Source organism: Erithacus rubecula, assembly GCF_903797595.1.
Source record: "Erithacus rubecula genome assembly, chromosome: 19".
Taxonomy (NCBI): Eukaryota; Metazoa; Chordata; class Aves; order Passeriformes; family Muscicapidae; genus Erithacus; species Erithacus rubecula.
This window is the reverse complement of record NC_136671.1, coordinates 8,134,916-8,157,692: the sequence shown is the minus strand read 5'-3', so window position 1 is coordinate 8,157,692 and position 22,777 is coordinate 8,134,916. Positions and strand designations below refer to the sequence as shown.

At 46.3% G+C, this 22,777-nt stretch overlaps 2 protein-coding genes across 14 annotated transcripts in view; both read left to right on the top strand.

Moving 5' to 3' along the window:
* The window catches only part of ULK1 (unc-51 like autophagy activating kinase 1), a 75,791-nt gene extending 64,949 nt beyond the window's left edge, over positions 1 to 10,842 (top strand). For all 10 annotated transcript variants that reach the window (XM_079322905.1, XM_079322902.1, XM_079322900.1 and 7 more), the window contains 6 exons: positions 1,124 to 1,311; positions 3,884 to 4,062; positions 4,191 to 4,309; positions 5,826 to 5,983; positions 6,191 to 6,326; positions 7,647 to 10,842. In XM_079322905.1, the coding sequence (XP_079179031.1) occupies positions 1,124 to 1,311; positions 3,884 to 4,062; positions 4,191 to 4,309; positions 5,826 to 5,983; positions 6,191 to 6,326; positions 7,647 to 7,702 (836 nt within the window). In that variant the 3' untranslated portion in view covers positions 7,703 to 10,842. The remainder of the gene's footprint in view (positions 1 to 1,123; positions 1,312 to 3,883; positions 4,063 to 4,190; positions 4,310 to 5,825; positions 5,984 to 6,190; positions 6,327 to 7,646) is intronic.
* Positions 10,843 to 15,431: 4,589 nt separating this feature from the next.
* On the top strand, positions 15,432 to 20,822 carry PUS1 (pseudouridine synthase 1). Of its 4 annotated transcripts, none has more exons than XM_079323028.1 (6): positions 15,432 to 15,546; positions 15,973 to 16,197; positions 17,013 to 17,150; positions 17,393 to 17,495; positions 17,726 to 18,423; positions 20,419 to 20,822. In XM_079323028.1, exons 2-6 carry the CDS (start codon positions 15,982 to 15,984, stop codon positions 20,467 to 20,469), a joined length of 1,206 nt encoding a protein of 401 aa, XP_079179154.1. In that variant the 5' UTR covers positions 15,432 to 15,546; positions 15,973 to 15,981; the 3' UTR covers positions 20,470 to 20,822. The 4 variants fall into 4 exon arrangements, with proteins under 4 accessions (XP_079179154.1, XP_079179152.1, XP_079179153.1 ...); XM_079323026.1 differs by lacking the exon at positions 15,432 to 15,546 and adding an exon at positions 15,550 to 15,707; XM_079323027.1 differs by lacking the exon at positions 15,432 to 15,546 and adding an exon at positions 15,553 to 15,707 and having other exon boundaries at positions 17,076 to 17,150.
* The last annotated feature ends 1,955 nt before the right edge of the window (positions 20,823 to 22,777 follow it).

Here is a 22,777-nt window from a genome sequence, read left to right as displayed (position 1 = left end):
AGTTCTAAAGGCAGAGCCTTTCTGTGAGTCATCCTAACCATTTCTGCAAACAGCCTCTTGGAATTACAGGGCACCCAGAATATGATATTGTCAGTCCTTTCCTCTCCTGTCTCTTGAGAGAACTGGAAACACTCTGCCTGTCTTTGATGATCCACTTAGCTTTGAGGCATTGCTGCCAGTGTGGAGAGAGCTTTTGGGAGGAAGAGGCTGTGCCTCTCTGCAGATCAGTTGTGCATTATTATATTGCTGAATCTTTTGAAGGCAGGGTTGGGCAGTAAATTAACCTTGTAGTTAGAAGATGTCCTCCAGAGGACCAGTGAGAGTGGAGAATACCAGCTGGGTAGAATTAGCAGAGTGTTGGAGCTGGTATCATCAGACAGAATGTTTCCCTCTGTGGCAGTGTGCCAGGGGTAGGAAAGCCTCTGGAAGTGGTGAATGTATTGTGAATACTCTGAGACAAAATCTCCTTTGTGCTCCTAGGGTGGATTAAGTGGTCAAGAAGGGGAAAAGCTGATGGGGAGGGAATTGTCTGATGGACACCACACTCACAGGGTCTCCAGAACCCTGGGGTTAGGGTCTTGACTCAGCTGGTCACTTATTCTCTGTCCAACCTTTTATTTATAAAGAGGGGAAAGTAAAAGTTCAGGTCATTTAATGGAAAACTCTCCTGACTTGCATACAGGATGTTCTAGAACCATCACTTATCAGAGTGCTCATTCAGTGACAGTAACAGCAAGAGGGCAGGAAGCCAGGGTTCAGACTGTGCTGCTCCGTGGTGGGGAAGTTGCCTGTGACAGTGTATGATAAAGATCTGCCCAAGATATTGTGGCAGGATTCAGAAAGGGTTTAGCCAAAAAAAGAGAAAATAATTTCTTCTGAATTGTCTCTGTAAATGGTCGTTGTTCTGGCAGGTGCTTTAAGTCTGCCTGAGTCACTAAGGAGTTTCTGGTGGGGAGTGCTTGTTCTGCATCCAGAGTCCTTGCATCTTCCTCCAAAGTTCCTCTTGCTGGCTCCTGTCAGATCCAGGATCCTGAATCCTACAGAATTCTCTTTCATTCATGAGGAATCACCTGGCCTGCTATTAATACCTCCAGTTAATTCCTGTGTGTGTTTTTCTTCACAGTGGGGTCTTCCAGCTCTCTCAGCTCTGGAGGCTCCTTCAGTGGGAGGCACCTGGCAGTGGGAGCTGCAGGGGAGGCTCTGGAGGGCCCCTCGAGTCTCCGGTACACTTTTGCTGATCCCATCACTGCCAACCTGGAAGGTGCTGTTACCTTTGAGGCACCAGAGCTGCCTGAAGAGACACTCATGGAGGTGGGTATATCTCAGGGGCAAAGGACAGGGGAGTAAAAGTGAAGCAAATCCAGACAACTCCATGTTTTGCTTCCAAAGGTGGAGCAAACAAGACAGCAAGTTCCAAGAGAGCAAGGCCAGTGAAGTGTTCAGAAAGCCCAGGGCATATTTAGCACCAAGCCCTTTAGTCCATGTAACAGCCCATGACTGGGGTTAAAATTCCCCATTTCCAAAGTTGAAATTGCAGGTTGGAAGATCAGTTATCTAGTGCATTCTGTATTAAGGGCCTCTGAAGCAAACCTGCCTGCTTTAGGTCTCTCCTTTTTTAAAAGGCTCAGTATTATTACTGGCTGACCTGAGAACATGAGTAGCTCAGTGTGTCAGGTGCCTGCCTGGTGCACTTGGGGAGTCAGCAGTGATATGGTCTTTGCTAAAGGATCTGAAAACAAAGTAAACCTGACACTTCTGTTCCTATTGGGGGCGGGGGGGACACCGTGTTCTGCACCAGAAGAGCTCAACCAGATTGTGGAGCTGAAAGGCTGCCAGGCTCCCCTTCTCTGCAGGCTGAAGCAGAGCAAATGCTGTTATAGCTGGGATATATTTGAAATGTAGGTCAGGCTGCCCATTTGCAGTGGAGGTGGGAGGCAGATCCAGTCATGCTTTTAGCTCTGCTTGTGATACCTCCCTGGGCTGTCTGGGACTGGAGAAAACTCTTTGTGTCTGATACTTCCTGGTGCTGCTGAAAACCCCAAGATACCAAGAGAGATATGCACACATTGTTTCAAGGATGTGGGTTTGCTCTTCTACTTCGGATTTTGTTGAGCTCATTTTTTCTGTCAATTCTGCATTGGATTGCTTTTGTTGGCTTCATTACCTGTAAAGCCACAGGGCTTCCAACAATGATATGATCACAGCAGTCAATGTAACTGAGCATCCTACCTGTGTGAGGTGACAGAAGTTTGGGGCTCTGCCAGCTGCCACCACTTCAGATGCTGGTCTGAAGAGAAGTGTCCTAAGGAAGTGCCAGTTGATCTTGGAATAGCACTCAGCTTCTCTGGCTGTAATGAGTCATTTGGTTTCAGTCGTCATTTCTGCTAAGCACAGTAATCCCTTTGCATGTCACAAAACCTTTACAGCAGATTTCAAGACCCTTTTGTGCTCTGCCAGAATGCAGACCTGGCAGGTTTTCTGATTTCTGCTCATCTTTCAGGGCACTGAAGTCCCACTGTTCAGGTGCCCTTGTTTATCTTGAGCAGTGCTGTTGCATTTGCATGGGTGGTTCTTCTGTCTTTTGTGAAAGTTTCTTTAGGTGCAGACAAGACATACTGGAGGCTGGGGTTTAGTTTCTTTTGCAATGCTCTAAAAACACAATACAGAGATGGCTACAGAAGACTTGTGATGGCAAATGAAGCCATAAATGACAATACAGTTAACAGAAGCTGATTGTAGGCAGAGGAAGGACAGCTTGTGGGTTAGAGATAAGAGGCTGAGAACTGCAAGATCTCAGCAGTTTCCTGCTCTACCACAAACTTCTTGTATGACTTGGTAATTACTTAATCTCCAAATTCATCCTCTGCTTTTAAAGAAAATTGAGGAAGATGGAGATAACACTTCCTCACCATACAGGACTGTCCAGGTAGCCAGGCAGTGGGAGGGAGAGATTTATGTTCCAGATAGTCAAAGCTGCCTGAGCAGCCAAGTGCCTGAGCCAGTGAAGGAGAGAAAGAATCTCTCAGATCTTGAGCATGGGTTTTTTTTTTTTGGTAAATTCATGTAGGAAACATCCTTACCCCCTTGGAGAGAACTGAGCCAGTGAATCTTTGAACACCAGGTTACCTTTTTCAACAGAGAGTACAAACAGTGAAGATGGCATATGACCCAGGCAGCAATTTGCTTTGCAGACCCACAGGCATTCAGTTTTTCCACAAATAGTAACTTCCCAGAACTGGTTGCAGTGACTTAACCAATGCAGCTTCCCAGAAATGGGATAATCCCCTTTGATCTGTAATAGCAGAGGAAAAACTACTCTGAAGTGACCATGGCACTTGGTGTGAGTACTTGCCTCATCAGCTGGGCAGGAGTTGCAGATAAAAGGTTGTCCTTGCTGTCTCCTCAAAGAACCTCACCCAAGGCTCACTGCACTGAACTGGGAGGGGATGAAGGCTGGGGTGTAGGGTGGGAGGCATTTTGGCAGCTTTTTGTGGTGTAGGCAGTTTTCACTCTCATAAAATCCACATTGGCATTGCTGGGAACAAGAGCTGGGCTTGGGCTGATGGTCCAGATGGTCTCTCCCCCTTCCTGGCTGACTTCTCAAAGAATCCCACAGAGCTGGGATGCTCCTTGGGAAGGGAGCTTGTAATTTTAGAGTAAGTCTCACCAGCTTCTCCGGGGAGCTGTCTAGAAATTTCTGGCCTGGGGCTGTTGTTTGCTGCTGTTACTGTGGAAGAGGAACCAGTGCAGGCTCCAGGCTGAGTTTGGCCCAAAGCAGAGATGTAAGGGGGTGTGGTGTTGTTCCTGTGATCTGGAGTGGGTTGCTGGCACAGCTTAGGTGAGCAGCTTTCCCTGTAACCCCCCCTTGGCATCCCTCCAACAGCAAGAGCACACGGACATCCTGCGCAGCCTGCGCTTCACGCTGGCCTTCGTGCACTACGTGATGGAGATTGCGGCTCTGAAGGGCAGCTCCAGTGACAGCAGCAGCTCGGGGACATCTGAGTACCAGCTCCAGGAGAGCGTGGTGGCCGACCAGATCAGCCTGCTGAGCCGGGAGTGGAGGTAAGGGTGGGCAGAGCTGCCCAGCTCCAAGGGTTCTGTCACTGCCTCCCACCCCACACATCCCTGTGTACCCACACTCCCTGGGGACAGGAGCTGCTGGCACACTCATCTGTCTGATTGCTTTGCAGCTATGCAGAGCAGCTCGTGCTGTACCTGAAAGTGGCAGAACTTCTGTCCTCAGGGCTGCAGATGGCCATTGAGCAGATCAAAGCTGGAAAGCTGTGCCTCTCCTCCACTGTCAAGCAAGGTAAGGGGCTGCTGCACTGATGGGGGAAAGGGCTCACCTGGAGTGGAACTACTAAAAGTGTCACAGAGGGTAGGGAGTGAGGGTGAACCCCACCAAGGTGATGGGGGCTCATTTATGGCTGTCCTCCTGTGTTGCTGGATCTTTATTCACACTGAGAATGTTCCTCTCTTCACATATGGCTCAGAGCTATTGTCATGCTCCTGTGAGACTCTTCAGCACTAATTGTAAGGGAGGGGGGCTGTATCTTAGCTGATTCCTTGTATATCTGTCTTAGGTGCTAATGTCTACTTGATGTAAGCCCAGCTTAATTACACAGTACATGTCCTAGGAAGTGCTTACTCAGCAAATAGGGACTTGTCTTGGCAGTGATGATTTTTCAAGTGAAACAAAAACACAGGAAGTGAAGTACTGGTAATGCCAGAGTCATTTCTTTGCTGGTGTAACAGCTTTACATTTGCATCTGACTGGCTGTGGTGAGAGCTGGTTATGAGTCAGTTATTAGAAAAAATAATTTTAAAACTCCCAGTATAATATTACTGAGGGAGCTTTTTGAAGCACCTGAAGTAGTTGACCCACCAGCCACCTACCCCAAGAACTTTTTGCAAGTATTTGTGCTGCCTTGGGATGGGGTGTAAAAAAATGGAAATTAAATGTGATTAACACATGTATATTGTAGCAGGCAGTGTGGAGCAAAATACAGATTTAGCTACACATCTTCCACAAGTTCAGGCTAACAGGAAAGTTGTCATAACACAAATAAATCACTTCTTTTCAGAGCAGATTGCAGTGTCATTTGTCCTTCAGTGTATGGGAATTGGGCAAGGCTGGCTTGTCTTGTTTCATGCAGTGTGGGGATTTTCAAATGTGTGTGTAGGAGTTAGTTCTCATCAGATGTGGGTGAGAGTTTGTGTTCAGTACTCTGTGTAGATCATGCCATGTAGCTAGGCAGACCCAGCCTGTGGCTTCCCTTGCAGTTGTGGATTGTTATTTAATCACTCAGTCATATTTGATTCCTGATTCCCTGTTCTGCATCCTTCCTGCTCGAGCTGCCATGGTTCAGGAGAGGAGGTGGCCTTTCACAGGCACCCTTGCCTTTTCTTAGAGATTCCCTTGCTTAGTCAGTGCTGCTGATCCACACTCCAGGAGCTCCCACGTGCTCCCTTCACAGCACATCACCACCCATCAAGTAGCAGAAGCTCTGTATGTGCTGCTGGTGTGTGAGACATCCTGTACAGAGCAAACTGCTTCTGCCTTGTGACTGCTGAGGGAAACCAAAATAGACCTGGCCTCAGGTGAACCAGATGTGTGTAGGAGTTGCTCTGTGCAGGCTTATAACTGATGGAGGTGACAGAAAAAGGGAAAAGACCCTCTTGCTGCAGGGTTTTCCTGCCAGCCTGTTGGCTTTAACAGAACCTCCTTGTCTCCAGGTTAATCCTTTGAGGTCCTGCACATGGGGATGGGGGTGCACAGGGAGAGCTGTGAGTAGTGCCTAAAGCACTTCTTTCTTTTGCTGTAGTTGTGAAGAAGCTAAATGAGCTTTACAAATCCAGTGTATCCTCCTGCCACTGCCTCAACATGAGACTGCAGAGGTTCTTCTTGGACAAACAGAAGCTCATGGACAGGATCAACAGCATCACTGCAGAGAAGCTCATCTTCAGCTACGCTGTGCAAATGGTAAAAACCTGACAGTGCCTGGGACTGGGGGTAGCACAGAGCAGTGTTGGGCATTAATGGTTCCTGGTGGCCTTAGCAGGTGGTTCCCCCCATGATGCTCCCCTCTGGAGGATGGGCAAGGAGGGTGTCCACCCAGCTGAGGGACTGTGCTGGGAAAGCTGGGACTGTTCAGGGAATAAGCTCTTGGCACTGGGTTGTTGCCCTCAGGTGCAGTCTGCAGCACTGGATGAGATGTTCCATCACAGAGAGGACTGTGCACAGAGGTACCACAAGGCTCTGCTGCTAATGGAGGGGCTCCTGAACATCATCACTGAGCAGGGGGACATAGAAAACATCAGTAAATGTGAGTATTAGGTGACTTCTTGTTTTTTTCCCCAACAAGAACATGTGGGCTTTTTAGCTGCATGGATCAGAAATTTCAGTTCCCAGCACCATTTTTTTTCCTTTGGCTCCATCTTGGACATGGCAGAGATCTCTTGGCTTATTACAGCTCCTCACCACCTGGCCTGCTTTTCCAACAGAAAAACTGTTAGAAATGCAGGTCCCTGTTCTGAGCCACAGTTTGGAGCTTCCCATGCAGAGCAATAGCCAGCACTTTGTTGGAACTTTGGATGTGTGAAAGAACTCACTGAAGGAAGTGGTTTGGCAGCAGCAGGGCCCTGGGGCTGGTTTCCAGCCAGAAGCATCCCTTGGCACAGAGCACTTGGGAACATGAACCTGCAGTGGCTGCAGGGCACAGAGGGCTGCTCAGCACAGCAAGGGCTCCTTCCAGCACAGCTCGTCCATGGAGGCAGAGCCCTTGCATAGGTAATGCGAGGAGAGATCTCTGGCTCCCAGGTGCCAACTTTCACAGCTGACAGGAGGCTCACTGAAGGAAAACAAAGGGAAATGGGCAAGGTGGTGTGTGGTACTGGAGGGCTAAGTGAATAGGTAATACTAAATAGTTTCTGTTGTACTGTTTCTTACCAAACCTTGATCCCATCTTTTGATCCAGAGATACAGTTAATGCATGCAGTGGATTTCTTTTCCCAGTTATTATCCTGGTATTACAAGTTCCAGCTTCCTGATTGAGCTGTTCTCTGATAAGCAGTAGTGGGTGTGTTTTTTTATTTTAAATTCAGGTCTGTGATTACATATTTCTCAAAAGTAAAGTGATGAGCCTAGAAATACAGCAAGGGTTCCCATGAGAGGCATGAATTCCACCAAACATTTAGCTTTTGACAGATTCTTGGGCTCAGGTGATGAGACCCTGGCACTGAGGATGCTGGATGGGCTCTCCCAGTGTAAGCCATGGTAAATGGCACTGGAGACCCTGAGCTATTTTGCCTGCTGGCAAAAGTTGCTCCAGTAGCTGGAAATGAATAAATTCTTCCTGGACAATGGTTATCCTTTGTAAAATCTTGATACCTCTGTCAGAACTGCTGCCTCCCAGCTTTCACTGTCAGACCTCTGACTTTTCAACCCTCTGACCTTTCCCTTCCCAGCAGGGTGTTTCTGGTCAGGTCCTCACTGGCCTCGTTGGTACCTGGTAATGATTCTCAAAGTTCTGCTTAGATTGTTGAAATTCTTGTCTGTTTTCCCATTTTGGTTCATTCTGCAGTGGTGGTCTTTACATTGGCAGGAACATGAGAAGCTGATTGCTTGTGCTGTGTTTTTTCCCCAGGTAAGCTGTGCATCGAGCGCAGGCTGTCAGCTCTGCTCTCGGGGTTCTGTGCCTGATTTCAGTGGTGTTACCCTTCACACACCTCACCCCAGCTGATTGCTTTATCCCAACAGCCTGTGCTGTGCTGGGAAACCATTCTGGCAGTAGGACACCTGGAGGATGGACTGCTCACTGTTCTGTTTTTGGACGTTTTGGGAAGTTGTTCCACAGACTCAGATTCCTTTGTGGGGACGTGTGGCTGCAGCAAGCACAAATACTTCCCTGCCCAAAGGCCTGGGTGAAGACATAGCTAATGTGGAAAGGTCTCCCTCGTTGTCAGAGGGGGTGAAGGATAGAAGTCTGCTTCTTCCCAGCACTTTGAAGGATAAGACTGCTGCCTATCCCTCTTGCTTAAGAACAGGGTATTCCAGTGCTGTGTCCATTGCAGGCAATGGATGTGCTGAAACTGCTGGCTTCAGTTGATGTCCGAGTGTGTCATTCAGACATAAAGGCCAGTCTGTGTACTTTCCCCTTCCCAGCTGAGAGCCACCCATCTTCAAGCTCCCTGGCAACTGGAGGCTCCCCTCCACTCTCTCTTTTGTCCTTTCTCCTTGTCCTTTCTCCTTGAAGTGCTTGGAGAGAAGGGAGTTGGCATTGTGAAGTAGCTCCCAGCTCTACAGACTTGCTGACTGAGGCAGAGGACATGAAGCTGCTGGGAAGCTTGGAAATCTCATGGCTGCTGTGTGGGCTCCCTGTCTGCCTGCCTGGATGGGCAAACAAGGCAGGGAAAGGGGCTGTGCAGGAAACAGGAGGGCAGCAGAAAGCATCACACTCCTGTGTTTGTAAGAAGCCAAAAGGAATCCGTTCCTCGCTGGGTGCCCCGGCTCAGTGGGATCAGAGTGAGAGACTCGGGGCTGTTGAGCACGTACCCACCTGGAGAAGCACTAGCTCTGTCCTGCTTTCAGCTGTTGGCTCAATAACCCCTTCCCTGGAGCCCCCCAAACTGAAAACACTAGCTTTGTGAATCAAAGGAGCACTTTACACACTATGGGAACTTTGAGAAGTTGACTTTGCATCACACAACAACCCAGGAACATCACGACTGTTAGGAATGCTGTTCTTTTTATTCCTTTCCTTGCTTCCTGGTTGTTTTATTGCACTACGTGTGTGCGTATATTAATATGTATTCCTAAGAGTGAATATATATTGATATTGACATGGTTTGTGTGTAACTGTATGTATTTAACTGTACTGTATCTCGTGAGTGTGAGGCAAAGAGCACTGCAGAGTCTGTGCTGTTCCTCCTCCACACCAGGCAAAGCTGACTTGCAGTCTGGCAGTACCAAGATTTGTTTTTTATTTAAATGTTCTTTTAAGGACAGTCATTACAAAGCTCCATGCTTTTTAAGAGCTGAAGAACAGGCGTTAGGATCCCACACACTTGGAAACTCATTTTTAAAGAAGTGTTATTTGCTGCTTTGTTTTTGTTTGTTGGTTTATTTTTTTTTTTTTTTATAAAGAAATCCCGTAGCGTTCAGTTCCATGTTCAGCATTTCTTTCAAGGAGACTCTGTAGCCAAATGGGACTGCGGGTGTGAGTGCTGGAGTTGTGGCTGAGGCTTTGGGTGCTGTGAATGTGTGTGAGAGGGGAGCTGCTCCTTCCATCTGTCTGTGAGAGCATGAGTGTGACGTTCCAGAGCCGTGGCAGTGTTGTGGTAGGGCTGGGCAGAAAAGCATCTTCGAAAGCAACTTGAAACCTCAGGCTTAGTTTTTGGGGATCTAAAAATATTTTGCACATGGTGGTTAAGTCCTCATTGCTTTTTTTTTCCTCTCAAGATTGGCACGTTCGGTGTGATACTTTACAAGGGTTTCAGGAGCAACTTCATGGGCTTTGGAGCTGGCACTGCATTTGGCAGACATGGGTGTTTCTGTTCACAGAGCAGAAGTGCCAATAAAGAAATTTAAAAATATTTCCAATTGCCCCGACCAGGGAAGCTTAAGTGTAGCTTTCACAAATGCTTCAGTATTTGGCTCACAGTCTGCTGCTTCTGTGGCCGTTTGTGCTTGTGCCTGGGAAAAAAAGGGAAAAAAACCAAAAAGAAAAAAGACAGAAACAACCAACCCCCCCCAGCCTGATGTGGACAGAAATGCTGAAGAGACCCAGACTGCTTCTGAAAGGCTTTGGCCAGCTGTGCAAAGGGCTGTGCTGCAGCATGGAAGCAGCAAGCCAGGACTGACTGCAGTACCAAGCCCTGCAGCCCAGAGCCTCCAGCACAGCCCCAGGGGCTCCTGGCCAGGAGGGGCCCAGCCCTGGATCCACATCTCTGCCACTCCCCAGCCAGCCGTGTGTGTGGCAAGCTCAGCACTAACCTTCCAGCTGTGCTTCGTTACTTGAATGTATCAAAATCGTCCACATTCAATGTATACAAGTATATATTGCTCCAAAAAAAAAATTAAAATTGTGGTTTACAGACCTACAACCGGTATATATGTATGTGTTTGTGTATATACATGCAAGGCTGTGTGTGTGTGTATGTGTGTGCATGGGTAGAGATACACACACAAACACAAACGTGTATATATATGGGTTTTTTTTTTCCTCTCAATACTTGAAACTTAGCCACTGTGCTTGAATTAAAAAAATTTAAAAAAAGAAAAAATAAAAAGGCAACAAAAAAAAAACCAACAAAAAAACCCACATAAAATAACCCCAAAAATAGGGGAGGAAAAAAAAAAGTAAAAAAAAAAAAAAAAGAAAAAGAAAAATCTGACAGGTGATTTATTTTGCCATCACTTTGGTGACTTTCTTTTTTATCTAACTGCATGTAGCGTGAAACCAACTTTTTTGGTGAAAAATATTTATTGCTTTGTAGACAATAAGGTATGCAAAAAAAAAAAAAGGAAAAAAAAAAAACACCCCAAAAACCAACCCCCAGCCTTTGCAGAAGTTGCTAGTGTAGTCCACCTGCTATTGTCATGGCTTTGTTGCTGTTGCAGCGTTTGTGTCTGGCGTCTTCAATAGATTTCAAGAAACCTCAGTCTGATCACACGTACCTTCAGGTTTGTGAGAGTGTATGATGATGTTCTTTATAAGGTAATGCTTGATACTTTGTCAACATTTTTTATTTGTGTTTTGTGTGACCTTTTTTTTTTTTTTTTTTTTGGCTTTAAATTGTACAACACCGATTTAAGACAATAAAATTGATTTGAAATTGTTAGTGGCCTGTTTTCAGTCCTTTATTATCCCAGTTTATGGGGCATCTGAGTGAGGCCTTTCTAATGCTTGTGGTTCTACTGGGCTTGACTTTTGGGCAAAAAAAGGGTTTTTTGCTGTGCAGGTGAAACTTGGGGCAGAAAAGCCACCTTGCCTGAATCTTGTCTGTGAATCTGGGAAATTTGAAGCCAGTTTTTGGGTGGGAGCTGTGGTTCCTGCTTTCTCTGTCCATATTCCTGTCCTCTCCTCCTGCAGTGGTTAGGAACTGTCACAAATTGATAGCAGACCCCTCCCCAGCCAGCTGGATTAAATTCCAGCTTAAATTCCATCCATATTTCAGTATTTGTAGGATTACACTGTCAGAATCAGCAAACTTGTTGCTGAACAAAAAATGGACTTGAAGTGTGATATCATGATAACATTTGAGTATTTTTTATTAAGATTAAATATTTTCCTGCTGTGTTTGCATTGCAGTTTTGTTTTTTGAACAGAGTAGGCACATGGCTTAGAATTGTCTTGCCCATGTAGCTTTGCAAAAATGTCACTGAACATGACAAAAGGGACAATGAGGATGCTGAAAGTGTTGGTCCTGACTTCAGGTGCAGGACAGATCCATGTTCTGTCTGGATTGGAATACTCTAGGAGGGAAAGCTAAGCCCTGCATCTGGAATGTGGGAGAGGTGCTGAAATAATTAGTTCGTCTTTCCATTTCCAATTCTCAGAAATTTCAGCAACACAGCTGTAAACTTTCAAAAACCAAATACCTTAATTCCACCAAACATTTCCCAGAACTCCACTTGCTGAGCTCTGTATGTCACTGTTGCCTGTGAGCATCACTGGGGAAAGTCCTGCCCACCAGGCCCTGTGTGATGCAGCATCACCCCACAGTTACTGCACAGTGTTGGTTTTTTTTGTAAGAAAAATCTTATTACGAAATCATCTTTTACCATAATCTGGAATTGGTTTTTTTTTCTTGCTCTACCCTATTTATAACCTCTGTTTCCTGCCCCTGCCTTTCCCACCCCAGGGAATTGCTCTGTGAGAACAGTCCTGCCTAGAAATGCTGGGCTCTTGATGCTGACTCACATGCAGGGATAGTGGATCCTTTCTCCCTGCACAGCTGCAGCACTGTCAGTGCTGGGGCAACTCAGAAACTGCACTTCTGGTGCTGAAAACGTGGTGGCACAACCTGGGCAAGACTCCAGGGCAGCCCTTGGAAAGCTGGTCAGAGCTGATTAATTACAAATGCTGCTGTTAAAGTTTTACAGCTCAGCACACTTGAGTTTTTGTTTTTTGAGGGTTTGGTTTGTTTCTTTTTAACATATTTCCCTTTTGTAGAAAACCCTTGTTATTTTTGTTCCTTGCAGCATGGGATAATAGTACAGAATATATACATGTAAAAGTTTCTGATGCCAGGGGAGGGGGATTTCTTTTGAAGTTGCCCATAAAGAATTTCAAAGGTTCAGGTGAAAACTCTGTAGCCAAATGAAAGGTGGACCACTGTGTGTCACATGGCAGTCTCGATAGAGAACTCTCTGCTGAATCCATGGGACTCTCACAGGCAGCAGAGCAGAGGGGGAAAGTGCTAGCTGGGAAAACTTCAACAACAGAAATACACAGTCCCTTCTAAAAGCACTGAACCATGGGACCTGGACAGTTCAAAAGCACCAGTGAAATTGCACAACTTTCTAGATGTTGACTGTGACGTCATGCTGCTGTTGATTTTAGGAGAAAACAAACCAGAGCAATTCTTCCAGGGCATTTGGCTTTGTTCCTGCATTTTATATTTAGTTGTTGGTAAGTACGTCAGCAAAAACACACTCATTCAACTCTGAAAGATCAGAGGTGACAGTGACATCAAGGAAGCAGAAACGGGTGGGTGGGTGTTGAACCAAGGCCACACAAAGATCAATTATTCTGCTTCCAGCTCTTTAAAAGCTTTATTTCACGAGGAGTTAACTCCTTCACAGCATGTTTGAGCTCTCTGGTGTCTAATTTGATGTTGGCTTCTCTGCAGGTGCCTGGTCACCTCATGCTGCAAGGAGGGCAAGGGTTGTGTGCAGGGAGACAAAACCCTGGCACAGCTCTGCAGGGCAGGAGCTAATGCTCTCCAGAGAAATGCTAGCAGTTGGATTTATTTAGATTTATTTCCATAAATGTAGCACTAAGCATGGGTGCCATTCCCTGGGTGAGGAATAGCACGTAGTGCAGCAATGCAAACTTCCCTGGGATATTTCTTTCTAAAAACAGCTTTTTTAGGGACAATAGAGTCAGAACCACCCCTCCTCCTGGGAGATGAAACCTGGCAAGAAAACATGTTAAAGAGTGTATTTCTAAGAAGGAGATTAAGCATATGTCAAGCACAGGTTTCCCCTTACCATGGACAGAGTGTAACCAAGTTCCCAAATGTGCACAATTTTTCTCCACGTTTCCAGCAAATGACAATACACAACTGCTGGGGGGAGCAGAATAAGGTGCTCTTTGTCCCTTGAGTTCAGCATGTCACCAGTTCCCAGCATGGATCTAAATGGCTTTTAACTACAATGTGGTATCTCCTGAACTTCTAGTGCAACAAAGCCCTTAGACCCACTAAACAACAGATTTTTCCTTCCTTTTAACAGAAAGCAATTGGAAGGAAGCATCTTTCACAACGCAATGTTTCCTTGGAGCCTTTTTTTATATTGATTTAAAATAAATTTTACTTCTCTCTGAATTGAAAATAAATACCTCCTTTTTCACAGCAGCCTTGGGGAGGAAGATGAGAAAGTCACCATTGCCAGAGCAGAGCAGGAACAGGCTGCTCAGGGAGGGGACAGCCAGCTGCAGGGGGGCCATAGGGCGTGCTCAGCAGCCGGGGGGGACAGCCCGCCGTGTCCCCGGCTGGGAGGAGTGGCAGCAGTGGCAGAGGTGCCTGGCAGGCCCCGCTGTGGGGCCGGGCTGGGCTGTGTGTGCTGTGGGACACGGCGGGGAGGCGGCGGTGCGCGCTGCCAGAGCCCCATCTGCAGGCGGCAGCGCCGACACCGGCACGAGAATTAAATGAACAATTAAATGAACGATTAAATGAAAAAGCACATGGCAACCCCATTCTACAGCCGCTCTGCTGCCCGCTCCACAGCTGTCTGTGAGGCCCCTGTGGTTGGTACCTGGAGAGTTTCGACGGTGCTGATTCCAGTGCCCAGAGAACTCGGGACCTCCTGAGGGTCTGACTGCCCCACAACGAGCAGCAGCAACTCTGGCGAGTCACTTCGATTTCTCCTTGTTTTTGATAGAATAGATAGATAAAATAGATAAATCATACATGGGTGTTTCAAGGTAAAATAGGTAAGTTTGAAAAGGGAAGAGCTAGTGCATGCTGTGGCAAGTTAAGAGCAAAGCTTGTGCTGCCTGTTTTGAAGCTTCTTGGCTGCTCTTAGAAGGGATGAGCTTTTTCCACCAAAGCTTTTTCCCTCATGGGATGTCCATGCAAGCCTTTCTCCTATCCCATCACTGTTTTCCATATTGACTGGCGCCTTCTTCCCTCTCTCACATTTACTGAAATGAGCCAAACTCAGAAATCAGGGCAGGGAAGGAGGAGGAAGGGATGTGGTGGACAGACAGGCTAATTGCATAAGCTCCACTTCCTAAGGAAATGAGGCAAAAAAAGATTCAGACACCCTGGTTGCAGAGATAGAGAAATTTGTATTCCTGTTTCCCTTGGCAGCAGCACTGCACTGTGACGGGCTCTCTTTTATCACTTCTCTAAGCAAAGTGCAGCTGGGACCCTCTGATAAATCTTCCCTTCGCTCCATCCCACCCCTGAAATAACTCAGAAGTGTCAGTTTGAAAAAGGACGTGCTAGATTTCTTCCCCTTATTAGATGAAATAACAGGCCTGTGATAATCTGGCCACCTTGGAAGTGTCAACCTTTCCTTGTTAAATCTGAATAGATAAATGGAGCTCTCCTACAATAATCTCACTAGGTGCCAGGGAGCCCATGGCTCCACTGGGTAGCTCCATTCTACAGAGCAAAAAACTCTCCCAGGTGCATTTGGCTTTTTGGGAGGTACATGCTGTGGCCTGGTCAGGGCTCCTGTTGTGCTCAGCTTGCCCATGAAGTGCATCACTGCAGATAAAACTTGCTGCACAAAACATGAGCACAAGGAATGCTTGAGCAAGCTGGCTGGAGGAAAACCTGAGGGGAAGTGGAGCCAGAGGTGCCCATGTTTGACATCGGCACAAAGAGAAGGTGTGTGGAGAAGGGACCAATGTGACATCCCTCTGGGAAGGGAACCGTGAGCTTTTACTGCAGACCTGAGTGCCTTGTGAGCTATTCCTTCGCTTTGTCCTCGCCTCTCTGGGACTGCACTGCTGTCAGCGCCTGCTCCCCATGGGCAAGGAAAAACGGGCTGCTTCACTTACACAGCCACAGAACGTTGGTTTGCCTTTCCCCCTGCTTTTCCACGATTTAACAGTATGACAATTTTGGGGTGTGTTGGCACCGGAGAGCCGGTGTGCGGGAGGTGCTGCTGAGCAGAGCAATACCCTCACTCTTTGCTGCACGGACGGCGCTATCCTCAGCCCGCCCCCTGCCCTCACGGCGCTATCCTCAGCCCGCCCCCTGCCCTCACGGCGCTGCCCTCACGGCTTCGCGCTCCCGCCGTGTCCCCGCGCGGCCGCCGTACCGCGCACGTGTGCGTCCCGCGCGGCGCCCTCGCTGCGCAGCGCCCGCGTAAGTGGCGGCGGCGGCGGGCGCGGGGCTGCGGGCGGCGGGCGCGCTTCTCCCGCCGGGGACCCGGGACGATGCTGCGGTGGGGGCTCCGCGTCGTGAGCTGCGGCTTCTCCGCCCCGGGGAGCGCGGCGTGCGCCGGGCCGTGGCGGCGGCACCGCAGCGTGGGTACCGCCGGGCCCTGCTCCGCCCCGCTCAGCGGTCAGGCCGGCTGGGCCCATCGCCGCTCGCCCCGCCGGGTGTCCGGCAGCGCAGGCCGTGCCTGCCTCCTCCAGGGAATGCTGACAGCCTAGGGAGGGACAGGGGTGCTTATCCTTCCGGCTCGTTCATGCGCTGTTCCCTTTTCGGCCCCGCGGGATGGAGCTGCCGCTTTCTGCCCCAGTTTCGTGCCGTTCATGCTCGTCCCATCTGCGGTTGTTTCCACTGCAGGTTCTTACGATGGCTGAGGATTTGATAGCAGCGGTTGCCAGCCAGGCAAAGAGACTCAACAGCAGCAGCGAGGTGGTTCAAAGGCTGGAGGAAAACGGGCATCAAAGCAAAAGGTTGAAGAGCGATGCAGATGAGGAAGATGCAGAGGATCAGAATAAAAAGTCACCCAAGAGGAAGATTGTGCTGTTGATGGCATATTCAGGGAAAGGCTACCATGGCATGCAAGTATGTGGTTTGGCAAAGCAGCATCTCCAGCTTATTTTTTGTTTTGGGAATCTGTTGGGTTTAGTCAGAGTGCCTGTGTAGGGAAAGAGTTGAGCATTTGCAGTGTGAAATCCCAAGGCAGGAACAGTGTGTGAATGGGTTCAAATGGCTTGGTAGTAACTTAATTTTAGAAAGTCAGTGGTGCATCTGTGATGATTCTGGTGCTTTGTCATAGCAGCAGACCTGCCTGTGCAGGGTGATCTGTGGCACAGAGCTGGCAGCAAGAGGGTGATCCTGCTCCATCTGCTGCTCCTCTCCATGTACTGCAAGCTCCATGCACTTAAAGAATAATTCAAAAGCTCCAGGGCATAACTGACAATCTTGCACACAGACAGGAAAGGGAGCCTTTCATGCTTATACCACAAAGGAGTTTTTTTCACCAGCAGACCTCATGCTTACAGGCACGTCAGAACGGAACAAAAGAACCCAATCTGATTTCTAGAAGAAAAATTTGCAGAGGCTATGTTTGGATCAGCAGCTGTTAACTTGCAGGCACTGGGACAGTATTGATGCTGTTTCATGCAGGTGAAGGAATCATCAAAAACCTCCAGAGGTGCTGCTCAGTGAAATTAGAAATGAGCCTTACTAGCCACTGCAGTAACAGCTAAATCAGAATGATGTTTTATTAACACTCTCTGGTAAAATACAGTTAAGTTTGTTAGAGACTGGCTCTTAAGGCTGTGAAGGGAAGACTTTAAAAGAATTTAACAGCAGTGTTTGATTAACGAAAATTCCATCTTCATTTATTCTTATTTTTGCTACATATGGCCTCTTAGAGAAACGTGGGATCTTCCCAGTTCAAGACAATTGAAGATGACCTAGTCTCTGCCCTTGTTCAGTCAGGATGCATCCCAGAAAACCATGGGGAAGATATGAAGAAAATGTCTTTCCAGCGGTGTGCTCGAACTGATAAGGTGGGTTATCCTAAACTCTGGGGTTTGCACACCTCTGCTCCTGGGATGGACTGGTTAAGCATTGTCCAGAGAGAGATCCAGCAGCAAGTGCTATTCACAGTGAATGTTGCTTGAAACTTCTCCTTTTGTCCATTATTAAGTACCAGCAAATAAACTTGTTATTAGCTACTTCAATTCTGCAAGTGCTGTCCTGGAGCTTCCAAAGTACATGATTATGTGACCTGATTTTATGATTTTTCCAGGGTGTATCTGCAGCTGGACAGATTGTGTCACTGAAGGTCAGGCTAATAGATGACATATTAGAAAAGATCAATAATCATCTTCCTTCTCACATCAGAATTCTGGGTAAGAATACTGAAATGGGCAGAGAAAGTGTTTTGAAGGAGAACTTTCTCCTGCAGAAGGTCTCTCCCTTACCATTATAATTTTACATATTTTACACTTCTGTTAGCTTCAAATTTGGGTTCTTTTGAACTTATCTATTTTTTGTTTGTATTTTGTTTAAAAAATATTCTTGTTGATAGTAGTGAGATCACAATCAATCTGTGATTCAAAAATATCACTTTTAAATCCAGGCCTGAAGAGAGTCACTGGGGGATTCAACTCCAAGAACAAATGTGATGCCAGAACCTACTCTTACATGCTGCCAACGTTTGCCTTTGCCCACAAGGACCAGGAGGTGCAGGAAGAGCTTTATCGACTGGACAGAGAGACCCTTGAAAGGGTCAATAAACTGCTGGCCTGCTACAAAGGGACACACAACTTCCACAACTTCACCTCACAGAAGGGCCCCAGGGACCCCAGTGCCAAGAGGTACATTATGGAGATGTACTGTGGAGAGCCCTTTGTCAGGGAGAACATGGAGTTTGCAGTGATTGAAGTGAAAGGGCAGAGTTTCATGATGCACCAGATCAGGAAGATGATTGGGCTGGTGATAGCAATTGTGAAAGGTTATGCTGCTGAGTCCATCATGGAACGCAGCTGGGGAGAGGAGAAGGTTGATGTCCCCAAAGCCCCAGGGCTTGGGCTGGTTTTGGAGAAAGTGCACTTTGAAAAATACAACAGGCGTTTTGGGAATGATGGGCTGCATGAGCCACTGGAGTGGACAGAGGAGGAGGAGAAGATTGCTGTTTTCAAAGAGCAGTACATCTATCCTACCATTATCAACACAGAAAAGGAGGAGAAATCCATGGCAAACTGGCTAAACACCCTCCCCATTCATGACTTCAACTCGTCTGCTGTTGAGATGCAAACTAACAACAAAAATTCAAAGGTAATGACTGAAGCCATTATTTTACAAATGGAAGCTGTCAAGTTGAAATGTCTCTTTCCCTTCTAGCATTTTTGTTTTCCATGAAATGACAGTCATCTGGAGAATGAAATGTGTATAATCTTTTCTGTCTTTGTGTACTTGATGATAGTGGAATGAACTGTACAAAGCATTGTTTTGCAGGGTTTTACAGGGAGTCATTGAGGAGGGAGGAAGGAAAGATTTAAGCACAAGCAATTTGTATAATCACAAACTGGCAGCAGAAATTATGGACACATTGCCAGCCTTTGCTGTTGTGAAAGTGTTTGGGAGTCTAGGTTTCAGGCTGACAATTTTGCTTTGAATACCTGGTGGCTTTTTGTATTCTTTAATTTTGGGCTAATTCTCATTTTGTTACCAGATAAGGATTGGGACTAACTCCTTTAAATTAATCTGCCATGAGCTCAAAATAGGCCATCAGAACAACTTCTGAGTAACTGGGATATTGTGGAATTGGATTTGTGTCTATAGAAACTCCTGTGAGCTATAAGGTGCAATACAACAAAAGTGTAGAATACATTTTTGCCAAAAAGGAAATTTCAGTTAAAGGCTGGCAAGTCCTTGAAGGATGAATGATTAGCAAGGCTAAAACTCAGAAGAAAATAATGGGCTTTTTTCATTTAACAGAGTCCTTAAAAATGGCTTTATTTTGTGTAGCAAATGGAGAATGTTTGGTTTAATTATGTCTCTGCCATTTTTTGCTTGAGTTCAAGAAAGAGTTTCATTTCTTAATATAAGACTTACAGCTTTGTTGAATAGCACAAGCAAGATGAGTTTCTCAGGGTTATTTTTATACTTGCAATATTTTTTTTCTGAATTCTAGATATGTGAGAGGAGTGTTTGTGACAGGAGGCCACAGCAAAAGCTGTGTTAGTTTGAAAATGGGACCCAAAGAGACCATGTGGCTCAGAGTCCTTTATCTGGTGATGTTGGCAGCACGTGGTGCTGCCAGGTTCCCAATCCCTGATGCATTCCTGGAAGGAGGCAGGTTCTCCTCTCTGCAGATGGACCTGACCAAGTTTGGGTTTGGCATCACAGTTAGCACAAGCTGTCTGGGAAGGATAAATAAGGCATGATATGACAGACTCTGCTGAGATTTTGCAGGCTGTTTGCACTTCAGTGAGCTCTGCTTGCTGGTATGAAGTCAAGTGTGAGAGTGTCTTGGAATTCGTTTTGTAGTAGGATATTGAATTGCTAGTGTTAAATTTGTGGGATTCAGTGTTTTCAGCAAATGGTGGTGAGGGGGAAAAAAGAGTAACTGCAGACATATAGTCTGTATTTATGTGCTATGCTAGCTTCTATTTATAAAAATACTTCTATATCAGTCATATCAGTTAAAACACTTGCTTTAAAAAAATGCATAAACCCCCCAGATTGCACCATATTGTCTTACTCCTGAAGGGGTGGCTCCCAGAGAGGAACTCTGACTTCAGTCTCCCTGGAATTTTCTAACATTTGTAATTTTCCCTTAGTACTACTTTGTGCACTTGACTTCACTTTTAAACAAAATTACTGAGCCATGGCTTATCTTTAATACAGGATGGACATAAATTCTCTGTGGTAAACAAAATTCTCAAATCTTTAGTCAATATAACAAGCTTAGCTTTTGAGGGACTTGCATAAAAAAGCACTTAACTTGTCTCACCTGCATTTATTTTAAATATCAGTGTTTCATGTTACTGTCCCACTTTTTTGTTTCCCACATACTACAGGTTGTAATTACAGAGTTGTAAATGTAAGTGAGAAGAAATTTCCTCTGCTGGGAATTGTAATCCAAAGTACATTTTTTGTTACAAGCCACCACAAATGTTTACTACAATAGATGGGTCTAACTATGAAGTTGGGATCCAGCACTATTTTCTTATACTTGTGTAGGAGTTCAAGTCAGTATCTTTGATTTAGGTCAGTCTGTGGGTGTAAATGCAGCACTGACAAAGCATTTTGTGTTTTGTTTTGCAGAAGAGCAGCGATCTGGAAGCCAGTGATGGTTGTGGTGATGATTCTGACTGAGCCAGTGAGTGGCTGGATGTGGGACCCTTGCTGCTTGCAGTTCCCTTTGCCTACAAAAAAGTGGCCTTTCTAAATTCAAGAGTCCAGTGAAATAGGACTTGTGTGCAGCAGAAAAAAAACAGAAGCTTTTTATACCACTGACCGATTCACCTGACTGATATACTTGAAAACAGTGTAGTAGGAAAGCAGCTTCCTAAAAAATATCTTGAAATGCAGGATATCTTAATTGCTGTTTGAATAATGTTTTTATTATGTTTACTTGGAAAATAGTATTTTAAATATGTATAATCTCTACATAAAGATGGGGAAAACAATTTTAATATACTCCTTTTTATTATGAAGTTTCGGCTTCATGAGCTTTTGATTTTTTATTAATAATTTACCTTTACTTAAACTGAATCTCTAAGCTTTTATTTTTCATGTCATCCATGGTTTTCCTATGGAACAACATGCATGACCCTGAGATTAACTCAGTTACAGTGTGGTGCTAAAAATGCTAAGTTTATGGATTCAATCACTTTATGGACCATTCACTTAAAGTTGGACTTGGTGATCCTTGTGGGTGCCTTCCAACTCAGAATATGCTGTGATTTAGAAACTATGGATTAGGAACTCATTATCATGCTGACTGCTGTGAGCTCTTTTAGTTTTGAAACAAATTTTTCTTGTTTTTTAGAGCTTTGCAGGTCTAAAAGAAATGATTTCTTTCTCAGTGAGAGGATTTCAGTTTGGAATGTGGACTGATCCATACATTCCTTTCTGTGACCTTTCTGTGGGAGGTGCCATCCTCCCAGCACTGCCCTCATGCTTGGGCAGGTTCAAGGATGGAAATCCACAGCTCCAGGTGTAGTTGGGCCTTTTCTGCCTGAGGTGTAACCCAGAAATCCTCTTGAGCCATCTGCAGGATCCAGAGTTGAATTGATGGGGATGTGTGAAAGAAATGTTGCTGAATTCTCTGAGCTTTAATCAGGCCTGGGTTGGTGAACTCTTCAAGCCATCAAGCTCCTCAGAGCAGGGAATGTGTGCAATGATGTGGGAGGTACATGTCTGAGCACTGCCATCCTCTGGGAATCAATTTTAATTTTCTGTGTTTTCAGGAATTGCATACTCTGGAGTTCATGCTCCTTTTTTTTCCATCAGTGGTTTAACTTCTGGTTCTTGTTTTTAACTCTCTGTGGAGGTGACAGAAGAAATGACACCCTCCTGCCTTACCAGCCTGCAGAGCACTATTGAAGAGTTGGAACGAGACTCCAAGCATTTGGATATTGGTACAAGTGCTTGGTACACTTCCTTTGCTGAGTCTGTGTGGAGACTTGCTTTGTAATACAGGACTTCCTGAAGATGAAAAGTCAACTCTGTTCCCACATCTAGTGGATTTTGGCCAAAGCCTTTAATTTTATGGTTCCTTCTGAAATTATTATTTTGGTTTTATAGGGTTTTTTGGGTTGGTGGGGATTTTGGGGATTTTTTTGAGGCACAGCTGTCCTTTAAAAAAGGATTCCCATGTTAATTTTATCTGGGTTTTCTCCTTGCTCAGTTTTATGAGACCAAGTGTGTAGAAGTGCCCTGGAGAGAGTTTCTTTTGGATTTTCATTGACCCCTTGCTGGTCCATACTATTGACCTATTCTGCATTATCTTCCATCCCAATCTCCATTTCTCAATGCCTTTTAATTTGAAAAAAAAAATTACCTACTTATAATAAAAGCCCCAAAGCTGTGATTTGTACCACAGTCGAAATCAAAGAGAATATTTATTTGGGAAAAAAAAGAAAAAGAATAACAATAATAATAATAATAATAATAATAATAAATAGTTAAGGGTCGCGGCTCCCCCTCTGTGCGCGTGAGAGCGCCTGGCGGGAGTGCCCCCCCCGCGGTGGGAGGTGAATGGTATCGCCGGGAGGGGCGGGGCGAGGGGCGGCCGCGAGGGGGCGCTGCGGGCCCGGGGCGGGCTCGGTGCGTGAGGGGACCGAGGGGCGGGGCCGGGACGTGAGGGGAGCGCGGGGCGGGATCGGGATCTGAGGGTGGTGCGGGGAGAGAGGGAGGGTGAGTAGGGGTGTGCGGAGCGAGTCAGGCCGTGCGGGGGCAAATCAGGCTGTGTGGGGTGTCACGGGGGTAGTACAGACTGTGCGGGGGCAGTACACGGTGTGCGGAGCGGGTCAGGCCGTGCGGGATGTCACGGGGGTGTGCGGGGGCAGTACAGGGCAGTACACGGTGTACAGAGCGGGTCAAGCTGTGCGGGGGTGGTACAGAATGTGCGGGATGTCACGGGGTTGGTGTAGGATGTGCGGAGAGGGTCAGGCTGTGC

Bases quoted from the DNA above. Each gene is read 5' to 3' on its own strand.
- PUS1 (XM_079323026.1), top strand. From the start codon at position 15,618: ATGCTGCGGTGGGGGCTCCGCGTCGTGAGCTGCGGCTTCTCCGCCCCG. The intron at 17,496-17,725 runs GTAAGAATACTG...TTTTAAATCCAG, and splicing joins TTCTCACATCAGAATTCTGG to GCCTGAAGAGAGTCACTGGG. The intron at 18,424-20,418 runs GTAATGACTGAA...TTTGTTTTGCAG, and splicing joins CTAACAACAAAAATTCAAAG to AAGAGCAGCGATCTGGAAGC.